The following is a 21,871-nucleotide window of genomic DNA, read 5'->3' on the forward strand; positions in this document are numbered from 1 at the left end:
TTATCTCATAGCAGTACTGGAAATTATTTATTTCTACTTGGTATCTGAAGAGGTGACTGCCAGTAAGAGCTGACAGAACTAGGATAAAAGTATTTATAATTTGGCTCAGTATAAAGACCATGATATCAAACATTGCATTGACTTCCCAAAGGGGCATTTGCATGATATAATAAAGAGCTCAATGTTAATTAACATGGAATTATGCACTGCATCTTAAATCCTCTCTTGATCTCTTCTATCCTTAGATGCGTAGAGCAAATATGTAGTGGCCACCAGTTTTGACTACCAAACTGAAATATAACATAATTTGCCAATTACACTCAATCCTCCTTATCGGTGGGGGTTATATTCTTGAAATCCGCCATGCAAATGGAACAGCGGTTATTGAAGCATTGTTCTTAGTGAGATCACATGATCTATTATCAGAATGACACGGAGACTTGTTAACACAACAAACACTGCAAGAACAAGAACAGTTTCCCTTAGTGTAGCTCATGTCAGCACTGCATGGTAAGGCTCTCAGACTTTCTTCCCTACTGTGCATGGCCATGTATAGCCACATTCAGACCACGTTTGAAGGAAAATGTGTTACCCTTTTATGGGAGTAAGCAAATCTATGGAAACAGAATGTGCAGATAACGAGGATTGAGTATAGTAACAATGGGCTTTCCTTCCTGATTACTGATATTGTTATTCATAAGTTTTAAAACCCATCATCTAGATTTCTTTCTCAGTTTATTTAATATATTATATTAAATAATGAAATCCCACAATCTTTATAAATACTTAGTTGTGTTCAAACCAATGAGGAAAAAAAGGTTATCCTGGCCACAAGTTGAGTGAGTCATACCCTAAGAGGACAGATGTTTGGCTAATAATACTCACTCTGCTTTTTTTTTAAACTCTGGGAGAGGTAAAGCGAGTCACAAAATGGATTTGTTTTTTTCAATTATGAGTGGCAATTTCATTGCATGCTGAGTTGGTTCACTGGAGTGACATGCTTTGCTTGATGCACAACTTACATTTAGAAACTACAAATTCTAAAAGCAGACTCTGAACTACATGGAATCCTGGTTATAATGATTATTCTGATATTGTTTTATTCAAAAGATCCTACTCTATCTAATCCCAATTTCCCGACTTTCACTTTTACTTACTCTTCTGACACTTAGTCCAAGTAAATATTTATCATAGAAAATGAGGGAACAATGAAAATAATTACAATCTGAAGAAAGGAAATAAAAATCATGAAGACCAGATGCAGAAGTTTTAAGTTTATTGCAATTTGGTATACACTTGCAGCCATCTAATATTAAAGAGGACTCCAAGGTTCCTTCATTTGAAAGAAAAATATGAAAAATCTCACAATTATTCCCAATCTGTCTTCTATTATCCCTATATTCCAAGTTGTAATTTTACTGGATTACATATTGATAAAGCTCTCTACTAGTTATCTGTATGCTAAAGATTAGTGCCTCTTTTCCTTTTTCCAGCCCTCAAGACTCTTAGTTCCTATGGAAGAGCAAAGACCAGCAAAGGGAAAAACAGAAATAGAGGAAGATAGTATTAAGTAAACTCTCATTTTTCTCTACTTGTAACTCCTTTCACCATAGATTTTGCCACTCATAGTTACTGTGGATCATCCTGCTGTATAGCATTTTAATTGCTGTGGTTCATTCAGATGTCCAGGCAAAAAAAGCAGATGTCACACTACTATAGACTTGTTTCCTTCCCCATTCCCCCAAATTAAATTTTAGAGAAAGAATGGTAAAGAATGGTAACAACTCTTTTCATCTTTTATATTCATTTTATTTTTTCTTGAATTAACCTATTGCTTTATTTGTAGCTTCTTTCTGTTTTACATTTAATTTCAGTGGATTCCAGACAGCATTATCATCAGGATTTGTTGTGGCCCTTCATATAGTTACCATTGTTTTGAAGAAGAAATTCTTGTGCTTCATTTTAATACTTTCCCTCTAAAGTAAGGCAAATCAAGAAGCTCCATCAGTCCTTAGAGGGAAAATAATCTCTAAACATATACAGGATCTAACCCCAAGAAAGTGGCTCTCCAACAATTATTTCCACATATTTTCCTTTGTATAAGCAGCCATGCAACTTACTGTATAACTGTATTGCCTCTGATGCTTTTCATTCTCTTTCTTCAAGAAACTGGTCATACAATTTGTACCTAGAGATATGTAGGTATAGATGTACATATGTTCACAGATAAGCAGTACCAAGATAAAGCTATACAGAAGTGGGCTACATCATATTTGTCAATTCTGAGAGGAGGTAAAGGGGGGAAAAAGTCCCAGTCATAAAGGAAGGCCAGTCTTTGCCCAATGGACTCAAATGGCACAGCATCTTTATTTGTCCATAAAGAAAAATAAAATTACAAATCTGCATTTACAAGCACATTATGATTAAAGGACACATTATTTTCTTCTTTCCACATCTTGCTGGCCTGTACTGTGATACCCTGTTTTAAGAATCTGCTCCAAGGGCTTGCATATTTAGATCTGGTATGTGGCTATTTGTAAACGATCTTGTTCTGTGCAACAACCAAATTATGGAACAGTACACAATAATCATCTAGCTGAGTCCCACAAGACCTAGTCTCTGTCCCTCTGTCTAGGTCGGCTGGATCCTGACTGCCATGTACAAGGCAGATATTAAAAAATGAGACCATCTGAGTTCTAAGGTTTCTTGCTAAGGCCACTAATTAAGCACTCAGTAGGTTGCTTAATCATTCACTAACCTTAAGATTTTGATTTACAAATGAATTGCTTAGTTATGTAATATTAATAAATGTTGAACCATTTCAAGCTTGGTTACCATGGAAAAATGGATGAACTAATAGACTAATGGCAAGATCTGCTTAGTGAAGTTTTGTCAGGTTTTCAGCACCAAGTGAAACCCTTTTTTGTTCTCCCAGACTTTTTAAGATTTGTAATTTAGAATTTTTAAAACATTGTTTTTTAAAAGTTTGCTATTTTTTAATACTCCAAAACTGTTCTTGCAATTCTTTTCTTAGTTGTTTGGAATAACTTAACTGTTTCGTTGATGTTGTTGTTACTATACATATCACTGAATGCTTTATTATAGCAACAATAATAATAATAAATTATCTTTTAAAGATGGTTTTTAAATTAGGTAAGCCTTCAGTCTGTAATCTTAAATACATACATGACATAGATTTCTATCAAAGTCAATTAGGATAATAAGATGAAAACATTTCTCCTCTTGGTCACATGCAGTTTAAGCTTTTCCTATGACTCTTAGATTTATTCTACAATGCTGCCACCATAATTATTCTTGTTCAATGAGCTATATTTCCTACACATGTACTGATGGAATGTGAAATTAAATGCTAGAAATAATGAACAATTATTTTAAATATTCACATATAGCTCAGCACTGAAAAAAAAATGCTGCAAAAGCTATGGCAAATATTTTGTACAATATGAAAGGTAAAAACTTAGAGCAGGTTTTCATTTACTTATCTAAATTTTATAATCTGATGGATTTGTTCAATGGAGACAGAAAAAAAAACTAAAATGCTGATTATTGGTTTCAAATTGAGATTCTTTATTTCATTTTTACTATATTAGGAACATAGCACTCTATTTCCAAAATGTACTCATGTAGTCTTGAGAGCTAGAAACTTTAGAGTAAAATCTCCAATCTCACAGAACTCTTCAGAGTCTAGAGACTAAACAAATGTTTCCTGGTGTGGGAGGAAATAATCCACATTTTCAAATAATATCTGAATATCTAGTTATATATTTTTAATAATATCAGACACAAAACAATTTTTTTTTAAAAACCCATCACTATTTCTCTTATTCGAAGTATGCTATAACAGTTCTGTAATTAAATTTAGCAATAAAAATATGGGTTAAAACTAAAGCAAAGCTCTTTTTATGAAAGAACCACTAAACATGCTCAAAAATCTCATCTCAGAACCATCTATGTCAATTATGTCCATTAGATAATCAATCTGTGGCTATCTCCAACAATCATGAACCCTCAAATATACTGCCACACAACCTAATCAAGCAGCTTTTTAAATCTTGAAAATATATTTAAAAACTTACAAAAACTTGGAAAAAATTATAAAAGATTATGAAACTACTTTTCTTACCTGGATATAGCTTGACACCCATCAAATGAACTTCCTCCTCAGCTTAGCTGCTTATGTATCAAAACAGTAGAAGCACACTTCTAGGTCAGCCATCTTGAGAACAGGCTTTATTTGTCTTTACACAAGCAAAATATATTGTATTTTTGTTGAACCTGCCTACTACATGACCTTTCATTTAACTATCCACATTTCTGGAAAAACAAGTGCCAAGATTTTTATTTACAAAACAAATGCTCCTAGAGGAACCACATTAGCTCTCATAAAGTACATAGTGTGAAAATGTCAGCTGCACTAGAAAGCCTTTAGAATGAGATTATTGGCGATGCTTGCTGCAGTGCTAGCAGTTGCCTGCACAGAAATGTGTGCAATGTGATGTCTCCCTTATACCATGCCATAGCAGAAAAATGCATATTCTAACACAAGAGGAAGCAGAACATAAAAGTCAGATAAAAGTTAACAATGCAGTCTCTGAACAAAATTTTAAATTTTGTTTTTCCTTACATTATTTTAATAACTAAGTACATTTTTTCAAATTGTATCCATTTTAAATATTTACTAAATTTTTTCTTCCATCACAGAAAACAATTGCTTGGATATTCCAGATGAGGTAGAGTCCACCATAGAATCTTTACTGCCTGCTGATAGTAACAGAAATGTATATAAAACAAGCATCTATTTCCTAAAGTAACTGCAGTAGGATGCTGCTAGAAATTTTTCACTATGTGTTGCTTAAAGGTGAATAGTTCTGAAAGAACTAAAAGTTCAATGACAAGCTGCCTCAATCAAAATAGAAATTATCAATATTTTCAGTATATACTAAAAATATTAAGTATGGTATTTGACTATTCATGTGTTTTACTACTTTTTAAAAAAATTCTCTTTCATACATGACTGAAATAATTAACAGTCCAACCTGGTTTGTTTAAAAGTTATTTTGAGCTTGTACATACCTTGTAAAATAAAACTGTCCTGTATTTTCCATTTTTTTGATTAAATTATTGTAAATGTTTTGTTTATCTATACTTTGGAACTTTTTAAATCTGGCATGTCATCATGTTTGCACTGGATAAGAAATGTCATTGCTATTTCAATTAGGTATGACTTAAAACATGGACAATCCTCATGAAACTGGTTATCTCCCCCCCCCCCAAGCTACTGTAATAAAGCCAGAATGCTATTATTTTGAAATATTTTAAATCTCAGTTTCAATACTTCTGGTCAATAGTCTCAAGGTTCTATCGAATTGCAATCAAGTTTTTTAGGATGGTCTGTTAATCTAGTTCCTCAGACAACTTTGACCAAAACAGAGCTGAGGTTCCTGGCTGACCACCAACATGGGCTTCTTCCATTCCTGTCCCCAATTAAGTTTTATATTCCAGAACAGCAATGTGAAGTAATACTAGTAACCTCTGCTAGAAGTTGCTATTGCAATTCCTACTACTAGCAGGATCCAATTTTCTAACTGTAGCTGAATCTCAATTTTAAGTTATTATCTTTGTTCTACTTTGGCATCCTATTTATCTTACCCCTGCTGCCCCAAGATCCAACTTGTGTGTGCATGACAATACGAACAATGAGAAAAAAGATTCATTTAAATAATTGTACAGTCTATCAGTGAAAACACAGGGTAAGATGCCTGTAAATATTTTTCCTGCCTAGGAAATACATATAATGTTAACATACATTTTTAAAGTTGAGAAGATTATTTTGTCAGAATACCAAAAAGTGTGTTGCTGTAAATGCAACATCATGAAAAAATTGTTAGGAAAAAAGTGTTTATATTTAGTTATAAACTCAATTTGCTGGACTTCATATAAATAAAAATACAATCCATGGAAGGCTACTAGAACATTATCTCAACAAAATAGGTTAAAGATTAATATCAAGTATTTTCTTTAAAAAAAACACACCATACTTTCTTCATTTGAAATAATTTGTCACCTAGAGAAAGTAGAAACTTTCCCTAAAGTGGTTTACATATACATCTGCATAAAAACAGTTACTGAAGCAAATCATTTCAGCAAATTATGATTTTTATGACTGAAGAATCATCATATACTTTGGTTATCTGAGGCTAGATTGTAATCCATTACTGATTCACTAAGGAGTAAATCCCACTGAAATCCATAGGACTTGCCTTTAGATAAACATGCATAGGATTGAAAAAAGCAATTTCTGAAAATAACTCAATACTGTCATTAACAAAGGAATTAAAAGAAATTATTTCAAAAAATAATCACAAGGTAGTCCAGTTCGGTCAAATGCAATCTGAAGAAAAAGACTTTTGGAAAGGCTTTAAGACAAACAAGGAAGAAGCTTTGCTTTTAACTTCAGGAAAAATGGTTTTATATTTTTGAAACCTGTAAATGTCTAATCTCTGGCTAATTTAATACAACTAAATGGTGATGATCCAACCTCAACTATCAGGTGGACTCTGGAAGAGAATCTGAGAGTCTTGAGTTGTGAAAGACTTTAAAGAAGGGGTATGGAATCTGAGAATGCAAATGCTGCTGAGTTATAATTTGTAGTACTCTTAGCATCAGCCATTATTTTTAGAGCTACAGCTCAGCAGCTACTGGTGACCGATTAATTCTTCTTTGACAACATAGAAACATTTCTATATACACATTATTATTTCAAAAGTCAGTGGTGACTTAGCTCTGTAATGAGGGATGATGATAGAAAATGTCCACTCTTATTCAAAGCTTCACAGCAGGATTAGAGAACTTTCTGCCCTCCAGATATAGTGGTTTTAGACACCCACAGAAGCATTTTAGGTTATAGCCAAAGATTTGACAGTACATTTATTCACCCTCTGCCCTGGATACTACTCTTAGTGATGACAAGTCATAAGTCTCAAGAATAACAGAACAACCTACTGCTTATTTTAGGGAGTTCAAATATTCTGATCAACATTATGGAATGGAAGATCAATTGTTTAATACACTGCAGTAATAAAACCTGCTGTTGTTATTTGAAGGACTGGCTTCTTGTTTTATTTAATAAGATTATTTATACCCTATGTTTCTATTGCCACAAACACAATACTCTCAGAATTCAGACATAAACTAGCACACATCACAAAAACAGTAAAACCAAGATGTATCTCTACAACAGGTAAAGCAAATTAAGGTCTGTGACACTTAGACCAACAAATTTATAGCCATATTAGCTTAGAAAACCTAAACCTATTTTTGCTATAATAGAGTAACACCCCCATTCTTTTGGAAATAATTTCAATTCAAGGATTCAAATCATTAATGCCATTCAATCCAACATGTCAAATACCCTTTTAAATAAGGTTTTTATACAGCAGTGAATATCTATGGGAGTGTGAGCTAGGCACGACTGCCTCTGGTAGAGCGTTCCACTGCATAGATATTTGGTCATAGAAAAAGGCTTTCTCTAGGGTCATAACTATGACCTCACTGCCCTTGGTAATTCTACCCAGACGTCTGTGCCTTCAGTGAGAAGGTGCTTTTCTTAAGAACTATAAAGGGAACAATTCTTCCTTCAAAATAAAATCTTTGGAAGAAAATAATGTGCTAACCTAAAGTAAAACAATCAACAATACTGTTTATTTCCCCTCACATGTCCTGCAGTACTAGATATTGACATCCACAGCCATCCAATTTTCGACAGTTATTTTAGCATACAGCCATGTTAGGAGCTCATGACTCAACTGAGTGTATTATCTCACACTAGTACAGATATTCGTAACCTGTCAAGCTTGATAAAGTCGTGACGTATATGTATGCTTCCATGAAACATTTTTGAAGTTTGAAGAGGAAAAAATTTCAGTCTCTGTTCTACTCACGTAAGGAACATGTCCCAGAACTACTTTGGGCAAGTCACAGGTTTCCTAGAAGTCATGCAGTCAGCACTATCTTTGGCTCTGTAAAATGCACTTTTGAATGCAGGGTTCTGTTTACAAATTCAGTTTCAATCAAGCAGTGAAGATTGATACCAAGTAATAATTTATTTTGCTACTAAGATTGCAAAATTTTTCTATGAGAAATACTTATGGAATAGGACTCACTTCATCTGATTTTGTTCTAATAATAATTATTGGGGAAAGTACTAATGATTAACCTGTACTAAAATGGCTTTGGTTCATTGATTATATATTTTCTTGAAAAAAGATCCAGAGCTTCATTGGCAAAGGAAACCAAAATCTTAGCTTGGGTAGATCAGGCTGTTTCATATGTAAAAATAAGAGCAGCTTGAATAGGAAACAAAATTCAGAAACTGAATGTTGGAGATAACTAAGAGGCAAACTTTCTCTATATGATAACCAGCAGGTCTATATGTTAAACTGACAACCTAAATTTTCATCAATTGCACGATAAATGCAATGATGCTGCATCTGTAGCATTTGACTTTAAAAATGACACAGATTTTGCCTCATTTTCACTTTTATCCTGAAAAGCATTTCTCAGTCTGTGTTTACAGAAAGTCATATATTCATTGCAGATTTTTTTAACCTTCAGATATTAAAAAAGGTACTTTAAAAAGGCACACAATATATTGTTTTAAAAATCAAACTTCTAAAAACAACTGTCATTTATCATAGTATTACACGAATAACCCAACAATAAGTTGCTCTAAATTCAGATTACTTCAGAAGGAATATTTTAAAGTAGCAACTATACCAGAATGAAAAATCTAGGTGAGTTTTCCAAAGCAATCTTGTTTCCTGATGAAACCTTCTCACAAACTCAACCAGATTACAAATGATCTAATGGAAAATTAGTCTATAAACAGTGAAAGAAAAAGTTTATCAAAACTGATTCTATCTCACTGAAAGATTGTATAAGCAAAAGTAGAAGCTCAGATTATTGAAAAGGTCAATCTTGCAATGTCAGTGAGGTCAGCGTGCTGAATTTTGGGGGTGGGGAAGGAAGAAAAGTAATGTAAACACCAGATTTAATGTACAATTTTAAAACAATTTTAAATGGAAAGTACCTGATGGTCAAGATATATATCTTTTTATATTGACAAATCAAAAAGCAAGGATATAAAGTCCAAGTGAATTATTTCCGTGCTTGTATTTTTTAATACTTAAATTTCTAATTGTTACCTCAGATTTTATAGAATGTGAACATTAATAAAACCTTTTATGAAAAATGGTAAAATCACAGTGAAAGAAATTGAGCTAACAATGGTAATATCACAAGCCTAGACAGGATTGTACTTAATCTTCCACTTCTGAGGCACAATCTATCTGAAGCTGTGCAATGTTGAATTCCACTGTTTCCATAGGAGAACCAAATACATGCTGAAATCTCTAATTGAAATCGAAGTTAATATAGTAGGCTTTTGACAGAACAATGACAAAAGAAGCATTTTTTTATCCCACAAAATAACTGAAAGTCTATTTTCTATATTCTTCTAAGATCCTAAAAAAAATAACTACTAAGTGAATGGTAGAGTATTTATGCTAATTAAATAAACACTACAAAACACTGGAGAAAAAGAAAACATTTTACAACATGGAAATGTACAAAGCAAAATAATTCTACCTTGCTTCCTGTTAATTGTTTACTTCCATTGGATTGCAGTAATTATGGAAAGTTCTAGGTTTAGAATAGACATTCTTTTTGATATTTTGGGTAATAAAGTAAAATATAGCTAATATTTGAAAAATGTTCAACTTAAAATTGCAACCATCTAGAATATTTCATAAAGGAATATAAGTGGAACACAAGTAAAATTTATTAAATATATGAAGGAAGTTTATTTCTTTTTATAAATTGATGATTTTGCAAAACCTCCTTGAAATTTATCAACAAAAAGACTGTCATTATTCATAAAATATGTAAAATAACTAAATATATATTTTGTAATAGATCTTGTTTTATCACTAATATTTTTACTGTTTACTTTTATAACTATCATATTTGCCAGACCATTTATCCTTTCAAAAGCTATGCACTGATAAATAAATGCCTAACTCACATAGAAATCTTACTCAAAGTACAACAATGAAATTGAAACATATTCATTATATATTTTATAATAATGCACATTTTTCTCCTGGGAAATTTGCCCTCTAACATATACTCTCAACTTCCTCAAGTTAGCTTTTTAATTAAACATATAAGAATGCATAAATGTAATAGCCATTAATTTTAAAAGGATGGTGGAGGAATGGTTTGATTCCCTTGATGTGACAATGAAGAGCTATTGCCTCTTCTCATGGAACTGCTTTTTGAAAGAAAGAGACCTCCCTATTGCACTAACACCAGTGATATTCTGTTAAGTGTAAGCAAGACCACATCCTGTAAAAGGCGGTAGGCAAGTTTTGCCCCAAATGTGTGTGCAGTGGTCTGCTTTCCCCTCACAGAAATAGCAGCATTTGCTTGTAATTTTTCAAAATGATACCATTAGTATTCAGATCAGATGTCACACAGACTACTCAATTATACTATAGCAGGACTGAATAAAAGGAATTATATTTTGGATAAACCTGACAGATAAAATGTAACATTTCCCCTTTTAGGTGCAGCATATTTCCTCATTAAGAAATAATGGCTTTTGATAGCCTACAAAGAAAATACGATTTATTTTATGAATAACAATTCTGGTATATCTTTTGACTGGGACATTTATATGAGATGTTACTACCAATCTTATAACTAATCTATCTCTATATCCAGTGTCCTGGAGCAATATCAAACATATCCTCCTAAAAATTCATTAAAAATTAGAACCACCTAGTACTTTTTGCTTCAGTAGGTGGCAGCACTTGGCCGAGCTTTTCTGGACACAGAGGATAAGAAGGGGCAGGCCTGTTTAGCACATGGATGAAAGAGTATCATGGAATACCAGGCCTACATGCTAGACTGAGGAGTTGAAAAACATCCATGAAGAAGGCCATGGCAAGTGTCCATGAAGACACCGGGAATCAAACCAAAAAAAAGGATTCAATCTTAATATCTGCTTTCTGAACTTGCACTATAACTTACCTTTCTGATTTAAGTCTTAGGTTAGTCCTCATGCAACTCTAAGATATCTTTAATAAATCATGTACAACAAAATAAGAATATAAGCCATAATTTTTTATGTAAGTGAACCTGTATCTCAAATGAACATGCACCAAGAACTAAAAAAAAAATTTTTTTTTTATCTAATACTGTTCATAATGTAGCAAATTCAAAAACTTAAGGCATAATTTTTAACAACATAGTATATAAATGCATCATTGCTGGTTAAATGCTACTCATAAATTTACTGTTCTATCATGTTCCAGATATTGAAAAATTTAAAAATGATTATGTTTGTAAATATACAATTCTTAAACCTTTTATAAGCCTTTGTGAATATGGTTAAAAATCAGGCTTAAAGTATTTAAGTATTTAAAACTGAATAAAAAGATTAGCAAAAATATACTTTTTTTGTTCTTTGATCTGAACCTCAATAATTACATACATTTATGGTAATTTTACATTAATGTGACCTTTTGACCCCAGCCCTCAACAGAATGACTTTTGCAAACCTGCTTAAGTACCTAAAATTATTCACCAAAAGCTGGAAACTAAAAACAAAAAAACTCCTGTGTCAGTAGTTTTATTTCATAGCCTCATATTTGTTAATACATATATCCTGAACTAATTCATGAAAAACAAAAACTTAATTGTTCTTACCTCTGAATCTGTAACATGTGACTGCATCAGATTTGCTCATTAGCATAGAGTCATGCTAAACTGTTCCAGAGACAATTTCATCAGCCATTTTGAGACTGCACTGTTTCAGCTGCACTGAAAGTGTGATTAAAATGGCTGCAGTGTGTTTTCAGTCTCAGCCAGTAAGAACGTAGCAATGTGTGAAACACTTGTCACAAAGCACCTCCCTCCTTATGGAGTATACACTATTAGTGCTATTAGTGCATGTGCTGCAGAGATATGGCACAAGTGCTAGAAATAAAAAACTCACAAGGCACAAAGACTGTCTCTGTGAACCAATCAGTATCTTAGGATATAATATCTAATCCTGAACTGAATCCAAGCAGCTGCAAGTCCATGTCACATATTATTGACTACAGGAATGAAGCCAAATATTACTGGCAGGCAAGGAATGCTACGCAGGAGGAGCCTGATTTCAATTCCTCTTTTTCCTTACAGCATTATAAATTCTGCTTAAATCATTTACACTATACAATGTTATAAGAAATATTTTTATAAGATGCTACAAAGGGAAGCATTAGGTTTTTTTTTTAATCAACTACACGTTTCCAACATAGTGCTTTAACTGAAAGGTCCACAATAATTTTTAGTCCACATCGAATGATTTGCAAAAATAGTAAATTGCAATAACATAACTAGGCCTGCGTATTTGTTAAATATTTAGAGAAATATTTTACCTTATAGCTGGAAGGAAGGAAGGAAGGAAGGAAGGAAGGAAGGAAGGAAGGAAGGAAGGAAGGAAGGAAGGAAACACATAGAACAGAACAAACTAAACTGACAGCAAACTATACCATCACATAGGTTAGTCTTAATGCAAGCAAGTTAATATTTTTTCTCAATATGTAAAGGCGGGATAAAAATCTAATAATAAAATATGTACCTAAAAGTATGTATTCTCAAAATAGTAAATTCTATATCTGAATCATGGACATTTTGGAGGGTTGTTTCTCATCCTAAGGAGTTGCTTAAGCAAGTTCCATTGCTTAATATAATTATTTTACCAAATTTATTTTCAGTATTCGCAATGCATATTTTACTGCCCTGTGCCTGAGAATGAACTGCTAGAAATTAAAATAATCAACCCAAAATTATTTTCACTGATATTGAAAATTAAAGCAAATACCATGCAGTACTACTTAAATGTCCAAGGTGCCTGATTTTCATCATCTAAATCAGGGGTAGAGAACCTGTGGGTTACTAAGATGTTGATATAATGCCAGTCCCTGCATCTCTTACCATTAGACATGACGGTTGGGGTGGCTGAGAGCTGTAGATCAGCAACACAGTCTTTCTATCCCCAATGTACCTAATCCTAATCTTTACTCTCATTCTTCAGAGACCGAGGCAAAACTACTAACACCAAAAGTGCTACATAAATAGATTACAACATATATAGAACAACCAACTTGGTATCCCATGGGTACTAATATGGCCAGAGACATTTGGCTTGGTGTCAGCAGATTCCATGTCCCATCTAACATTTTTTAGAGTTTCTTTGAGTGAGAAGCTCTCTAACAACTCTTGAAAAGAAAAATAATGCCTCTGGGCCCCACAATCTTTTTGGAAGTGTTCCTGATTTCAAAAGGACAAAGTAAATTGAATTGTTTACATGGAGAGTATAGATGCTGATACAGCATAACTTCATCAATAAGCTTGCTGGCAAACAGGTATTGGTGACTGATCCTGACCACATAGCACCTATTTTTTGAACAACGTTACTATTACTAGTATTAGTTTTCATTTGATATGAGCTTATACTAAATGTAGTACAGACAAGAATAGAACAGAACAGAACTAACATTTATTGTCACTCCACTATACACCAAGGTGCACATTAAAATGAAATTCTGTTGCAAGTGGCTCACAAAAAATAATTACTATATATTTACTATTCCACTCTCCTAATCATTAGTCCTGCAAAAAGAAGTGTTTTAGGGGCCTTTTAAAATCTTAGGAGGAGTGTGGACTGTGCTAGTTTGGACCAAAGGATGGGGAAGAGAGTCAGGATGTCAGCCAACAAACTATTATAATTGTCCAAGAGACACCACTGAAGGAGAAACTGCTTGGCCACCTCAACAGCAAGAAATGGTCAAATGTTATGTCAGAAGAGAAGAGTTACAGATTCTTGTGGTTTTATCAGTGAAAGGCCTTAGAAAAAAAATCTCATTGACAAGAATTCCAAACTTTGCACAGCCAGTGATGACAGTGGTTGATAGTCCTGAAGAGTAAAAGAAATAGGAGGAGGAAAGAAAGAACAACAATTAGGATGAAAAACAGTACAGTAAGTTCAGTCTTGTCCAAATTAGTTTAAGGCGGCAGGAATACATCCACCTGGAAATCCCAGGAAGACAGCTGGAAAGAGAACATCATCTGCTTCACCCAAGACCAGACCAGAGAAATACAACTGGATGTCATTGGTATAAATGTGATAGGCGAATAATAATAATAAAAAAGAAATCAAAGAAATCTGAGACAGATTATACAAAGTGAACAAATGTGGACCTAAAACTGAACCCTGAGGAACACCCACAGATAAAGAGAAAAGTTGAAAACAAAGACCTTTCCTCATAATCAAAAAACTACAATGGGAAATACAATGACAAAAAACTCCATATAATTAACACCTAATGAGCTCAGACAGAATAGTAGAATTCAATGATCAAGAGTCCTGTGACAAGTCCAACAGCACCAATACTGATGATTGATGGCATACCTTAGTCATCAGCAAATCACAACCTAAGCCAGTGCAGATTAAGTAGAATGACCTACCAGAAACCTGGCTGTAATGGTTCAGAGAGGTTATTTACTGACATATCAGAAATTAAAAGAGAACAATTTGTTCAATAACTACCAATGAAGAATCCAATGAAGATAACTTATCTTTTTGAAAGACTATGAAAATAGGCATGTTTTAGGGAGTTGGGAAAAATGTCTGCCATAAGCAAACAGTTGGCCAGCCTACTTAGGAACAAGAGGTAAGAGAAAAGAAGAGATACATAAAGAAAAGGAAAAAGGATGTGAAGTATAGGGAGCTTCTGACACTGTTCTGGCTACTGCTGCTTCCAAAACCAAAGTAAATGAGAAGCTAGCAGTGACACATGAACCCTGCACAGAGATGGATCTCTAGAGCATTTTGATTTTAGACTGAACTATCTCCTAAAGTCCTCAGCTGTAAGTGAAGAACCTTCAATAGCACCACAGGCAGAAATCGATAAGAGACTGGAACATGTAGAAGTTAGTTTTCTAAGGGGCTTGACTGGAAATTAGGATTTAAGTAGCATCAGTGCCTGACTTGTTCTAGCAATGCAAAGTAATCAGTAAGAGCTTTATGAAAGGAATCTCAATTATCAACATACATGTCTGTCGTGTTCCCAGATGAAACGTTCCCAGAACATCTCATCCAACCCGCGTGCATGAATGGAGTCAATGCATGTTGAGACTTGCGAGTCAGTAGAAGTCAGTAAAAGTGAGAGGGGGACAAGCCAGGAGTGTGAAAGCATCTTGTTTGGACTATCTCTGGCATCCAAGGTCAACCAGCAGAGCCATTGAAGACATCTGCACAGAACTGAACAGACTGGCACGAAAAGGGGGGCTGCATACCAAAGAAGGGGGAGGGGGTTGAGGTCATTGGACTGTTTAACTTGGGGAAAGCACGGGAACTTCTATTCATAACTTTTCCCCTGTACTGCACACTACACTCCATTAAAGAGATTTCTACTTAATTTTGTACGAATCAAATTTAATGGTAAACTGAGTAGGCAGTCATCACAATGTCCTTTGCATATTTCCATTTGACTTTACATATATGAACAATCCATAAAGCTGGAGACAATTTTAGATGGAGACTCTTTTTTAAGACTGACTTTTCAAAGAGTGGAGCCAAAAGATCAAGCATTGCTTGGGTGGCAAAATGTAAAGACTGTTGTCAGCACCTCAGGCAATTCTGATTCAGATGAAGTCAACTGAGAAGAAAGAAGAGCCAGAGTAATACCAGAGAAAGAGCTAACAGAAATAGAAGAGAGTAATCTAATCACAAATGTTTGATAAATTGGAGGCAAAAAAGACATACTTTGAAGAAAAAAATTACAATAAATTGGTCAGAGTTTCTTTGAATAAATCATAGAATGTGGGCTGGAAATCTTAAACCGAAATTAAGTCAAGGACGTTATAATGTGAATGAGTAAAGGGAATTTCAAACGATTTCATGTCAAAAGAAGTTAACAGTGAATGAACAACTTTACTGAAGTTAAAGTAAGTATCAGAAATATTGAAATGCCCAATCAAAAACAACAGAGCATCTAGTTTTAATAAGGGCAAGAGCCATGAGCAGTTACTGAAGATATAAATGTACAAGCCCAGTTAAATAATAAAACCAGGCCACCACATCTAGGAGTCTGGAAACTTGTACTAGTTGGAATTTGTCTTGGGAAAAGGTAACAACAGACACTGTATTATAGGGCTTAACCAAGTTTTAGTGATAGCAGCAAATAAATAGATTAGATAATCAGATAAAAACTGAGCCTTCCTAATAGTTGAGTAGGCATTCCACAGCAATAAAAATAACTCTGTCAAGAAGGAGCAATAAATAACCAACCCAGCTGGGGACAGGAAAACCACAGGATTCTATGTTATTTTCAAAAGCAAACAAAACAACAAAACTCTAATGAGCATATAACAAATGCAAAAATCCAACACTATGCCAACATAGATTTAAGAAAATATCCAGTATAATTAAGACCATTAATTTTAAAGAATAAGACACACCTACAGTAAGTGATCAAGAGGTTTGAGATGAGATGGTTTGATATAATATAACGATGTAATACCTAGGTCCACCTAATAGTTCAAATAACTGATACTTTGAAACAGGAATGTAGCCACAATAAATTAAAATAACCTGATAGGTACCCTCCCCTTAATTATCATCTTATGAGAACACCAACATTATCTCATAATTCCAAATGAGCTCCCTGTTCCCCCAAAAGACAAAGCATGCAGCTTTGGTTTGACTAATTTTATTTAAAAGATAGTTAAGCATACATAAGTGCAGAATCTCCAGTGATAAAATAGGATAGACTGTTGAAACTAAGAATTTATTGAAATAACTAGTATTACCACTGGAATTATCAATAGCCACTCAAAATTGAAGCCAATTTTTAATTGGACAATTATCATACCTTTCAAAATTATAGAATTAAGCGGGTGGAGGCCAGATTTACAATGTCTTATCTGAATTTTAATGCAAGGCAAGAAGAGAGGGAACAATGTTTAACTATTACTCTCTTTGTCCATTCTAAAGAAATGCTCTGCTCAGCAGAAATCTAGCACCAAAAACCTGCCTAGCAGCAGGTAGCTATTTAGCAAAGAATCAGTGAATATAGGGTTGTATTTACTTTCCTACTCAATTTTCATTATCTCAGTAAATATGAGGATAGGACCATTTAGATGTACCTTTACTAATATAATATTCTAAACATCCTTTCCCCTCTCAGCAGACGCAAATATGCTGTAGTAGAATGCATCTATTTTAAACGATATTGTAGGAGGAGGAGATGGATAGCTTTCAAGTGTGACTTTCAATCTTATTTTGTCCACAATTCTCAAAAGCCTGTTTTTCCCCTAAAAACATTAGCTTTCAGTGGGTCAGAAGATTTTTCTCAATAAAATAGAAAAGCATTCAAAATATGGAGACCAAAAAAAAAAAAAAAAACTTCTACACAAATTTGTTTTTGAGCAGAAGATGGGCAATATGTAATTCAAATAGCTTTTTGAAGGGGAGGGCAGAAAACTCAATACCTGGATATCCTCCATACTGTGAGAATATTCTGCTGGTCCACACTGCTTACCTGCACAACACAGAAATCTAAACTCAGCAGTGAAATGCAGGTATGTCCATAAAAGGCAATTTTAAAGCACAGTATAAAGAATATAATCTAAGACGCTTAGTGGGAAGGAGATCCTCCAATCAACTAGCTGCCAGTCACTTTTACCAAACACTGGGTATGGTTCAAAAACATGGTAAAGAATACAAAATGAAAATATTTAAGGATATGTTAACTGATTAGGAACTTGAATTACTTTCTGTGTTTTGTGCCTTATGGTGCTATTTCCAAATCAGCTAAATAGCTATCATATCAGCCTACTGAGTTTTTTATCAAAAGTTCATTCAGCTTTATTTATAAAAAATTTGTATTCCACTTTACTCCCAAGAACTCTGGAAGGCATCAGCATTTACATATGAAATTAGCGAGTCTGCTTAGACCTATAAACATACATTTACATAATTCATTTCTATCATGGTGGCTCTAGCACTCTTTCAATGGAAAACAACAACTTGTGAATGGTTAAGGCAACGTGCTAGAAACCAGGAGATGAGAGTTCTAGTCCCACTTTAGGCATGAAAGCTGGCTGGGTGATCTTGGGCCAGTCTCTCTCTCTCAGCCCAACTCATCTCACAGGGTTGTTGTTGTGGGGAAAATAGGAGGAGGAAGGAGTATTAGGTATGTTTGCTGCCTTGAGTTGTTTATAAAAACAATAAAAGCAGGATAGAAAATAAATAAAATAAATTAATAATAATGTATGTGAATATGTTCGAGGACAAGGTCTGAATACACATGGAGCAACCTTGTTGAAGCTAGGAAGTTCCAGATCTGATCAATGTAGAAGACTCCCTGTGAAACCTTTCGCGTATCAATATCTGTCAGTTTAAATGTTAGAGAAAGAACTATATAACACTAATGAACAGACTATATTTCTGCACGTTGTATAATATATTTAATGGGTTGCCTGAACTACAGACTTTTACCAATATTCAAAAATAATTTATGAAGTTTTCACATAATTATAACACATACACATCTTTATAAAATATTTTCATATTAAATATATTCAAAAACTTAGTTTTCAATATGATCTAAATAAAAATGTTTGTGGATTTTTTTTTCTTAAATCAGAGTTGGTTACGGTGTTCTCTTTGCTATTTAAAATATCCTGCTTTTCTCTTGCATTATGTTCTTCAAAGAGCCAAGTACTGAATAATTTAAACTTTAAAAGATCAGTATATAAAATTATGTTTTTATCTACTTTTATTGAGAAATAAAAAGTCTGCTTCACAAATTCTCAAATACAATTGCATCAACTTTCAAAACAAAAGTTCTACACTTAAGATCAATGAACTCTTGGATTTTGAAGCTAAATGGATCTGTTCTACGATATAGGAAGAAATTCAGTGACAATACTAAATATTTGTCAGTATTTAGTCTGGAATCATTAGATTGTTGACTGGAAAAGGACCAATATCAAACTCATTTGCAGGGTAATATGTGATGACTCTTTGGAACTATCCACACTCCTTTTTTTTTTCCTCAGTCAAGTAATTTGTGTTATATATGATAATTTATGGATTCCCCCAAAAGCATAGTTTCTTTTGTTCCTGTATATTGCAATCTATATATATTTCCTAAATTCAAATAATATAATTTTTAAAAAGGATGATCATTTCTACTTTAAACTTGTATTTTTCTTTTCAAGAATATCAAGACATATTAGATAATTGTCATGCAAAAATTGGCAGTATACTTATTTTATGTATACTATCTGAATAAAAATTACATTTTGATGTAGCTTTGACGTTTAAACAATGATGGGATCCCAAGTTCCTTAATGGGGATCAAGTCTACCATTGTATTTTTTCAACAGAAACTGAAAATGCTCTTGTTCAATTAATTACACAATTGACATCTAGCATTATTTTAGCCAATCTTAATGTATGACATGCTTTAAAATTGCTGCTTAGATACTTGTTTTGACAGAAGAGCTTATGGCAATTGGAAGGGAAAAATAAATATTAATAATTCTGTTACATTAATATGTCAAATTATTAATCAAACATGGACTTAATTTTAGTGTTTTTCTATCATAACATATTTCATGGATATAATGGGTATAACGGTATACAGTACATGCTTACCACATGAACAATATTTTCCTGTGAACTGATGGAAATCATTAGCCAAGTACCATGAAACCAAGTTTCTTCAATTGCTAAGCAATCTTTATACAAAAGAGACACTGAGCTTTGCGTCACCTGTAAGTGGTCAGTTAAGAGCATTCGAAAATTAAAACAAAACAAGCACAGCTTCAGCAAGTCAGCAGATAGATAGTAAATTGTATAAAACGTAAGAGCATTACATCATATTGTACAGTTTAATAAAATACAAATACTTATGTTTGTGTGTGCCTTTTAATTCATGCTACTTCTACTGCACTGCTGCCATATTTGCAGTTTGGTGCATGAGATAGTAAGATAGAAAATTTATAAAGAAAACCTCTCCAAATTCACAAAATATACCACCCTTGATGCTGTAAATTTATGCACTGAACTATAAATTAGAACATTTAAATTGACAATCTGCAATATTGTTTAAGAAATGTATGAAGAACGATTCATGAAAAATATAATAATTTAAATCAACAATTTCTGTTGGCAGTTTAAATTTACATCAAACTATGACACCCTATTGGAGTTCACTGCTTTTTCAGCAAAATGGTTTCTTCATATCTTCTAAAGCTGCAATGGAGGATTAGGATTCAGAGCAACTTTGGGGCATGTGAAAGAGACATAGGAGGAGGAAATAATGGGAAGTTTCATTGCACGAAAGAAAACGCACTTGCTTAGTGTTACTTAGTGTAGCCCAGTGACTTAAAATTCCTTGAGTTAAAATAACTCCCACCACAGTGAAGTGTTGCAATGTATATAACACATCTTTTCAAGGTTCTAACCTTCCACATTCTCTTTTCTATTCTCTTGCTTTTCCATTCCCTCCTTTTAGCCAGCAGTCATAAGCACTGAAAATAAAAGGTCCTCAAGTGCTGTTTAGAATTCTCCTCTTTACCCACTAGGGCCTCTTTTATTTTCTTCTGTACATCTGCAAACATTGGGATTTCCCCTACAAACGTCATAGAACACCCTTATTGTTTCTGGATGGTGCCTTTTGGTTGATAAAATGAGTCTCAGAAAATAGTATTGATATTAATTTACAATGGTAAACATCAATTTATTATCCATTTATATTATATTTATTATTTATTAATAAATAATAATTACTATTATTTATCTCATTGTACTATCTATCATAGGCTGTTTGGGATGTTCAGTACTTTGTATATTTTGATTTATAACAGTTTTTGTTTTTTCTTATCTGATACACGGTTTATATGTTTTATGAAGGTTTCTCAGATACTCTCCTTTTTAACTACAAGAGGACCAATAGTAGTTTGAACATTGAAAGTGTAATTTTAAACAAATTAAAGCTATAATAATCATTGTTTTGAAAGTACTGATGAAAGAGGTTAAGTCTCCAAACATTTCTAGTCAACAGAGTCACTCAGAAGAGGCTCCTGCTTTGTCTCACCTTCTCCAAGAAATGGGCAATTTGTTACGTATGGAATTTTATGAGCACACTCACAAAACAGCTTCCATGGGACAGCTGTGGTAACACCTATTTACCAGAAGGGAAACTAAGCATGCTGTTCCTAGCCACTTCCTCAGCCTCAACCTTGCTGTCAGATTGGTTACCCCCACTCCACTGAGTAGCTTTGGAGACAATAATTTATGGTACCCAGAATATTGTAAGCCAATCTAAAATAGGTTATTGAGAATGTGTCTCTCCTCTTTTCCAACAAAAACAAAATCAAATCAGCTGGTTAAAAAAAAGGGTAGAACCAGATTAATCCAGCAACAACAGAAAATACTAGACTTTCCCTTTATACCTAAAAACTGAACACCTGGCGCCTGAAAAAGTCAGCATGAGAAAGCACTTATCATTTAATAAGCAAAAGGTTTTTCTCACTCTTAAAGATAGCACTTTTTCCTCATTAGACAAAACAGGAAGCAAAAGTAATTTAAAATATTTTTCCAGCATGTCTGGCATGGAAGAAAAAAATTAGTATTTGCAATTCTTTTTCCTCAAATTATAGCTTGAGACTAAATTAACTGAAAATTAAGTGAAACTTGGAGGTTTTTTCCTAATGATAATTAAAT

The 21,871-nt window shown here is 33.5% G+C and overlaps 1 protein-coding gene across 4 annotated transcripts in view; it reads right to left on the reverse strand.

The window, feature by feature from the left end:
- The window catches only part of ATF7IP (activating transcription factor 7 interacting protein), a 136,328-nt gene that overhangs the window by 111,967 nt on the left and 2,490 nt on the right, over positions 1-21,871 (reverse strand). Inside the window, exon 2 of one of the 4 annotated variants that reach the window (XM_063308586.1) lies at positions 4,145-4,259. The exons of 2 other annotated variants lie outside the window; for them this stretch is intronic. Coding sequence is in view for 1 of the 2 variants with exons in the window: in XM_063308583.1 (XP_063164653.1) it covers positions 11,791-11,807 (17 nt within the window). In the remaining variant the exon portion in view is untranslated. Of the gene's footprint in view, positions 1-4,144; positions 4,260-11,790; positions 11,930-21,871 lie in introns of those variants that run through there. One more of the 4 variants, XM_063308583.1, reaches the window with a different exon arrangement.

This window comes from Candoia aspera, chromosome 7 (genome assembly GCF_035149785.1).
Source record: "Candoia aspera isolate rCanAsp1 chromosome 7, rCanAsp1.hap2, whole genome shotgun sequence".
Taxonomy (NCBI): domain Eukaryota; kingdom Metazoa; phylum Chordata; class Lepidosauria; order Squamata; family Boidae; genus Candoia; species Candoia aspera.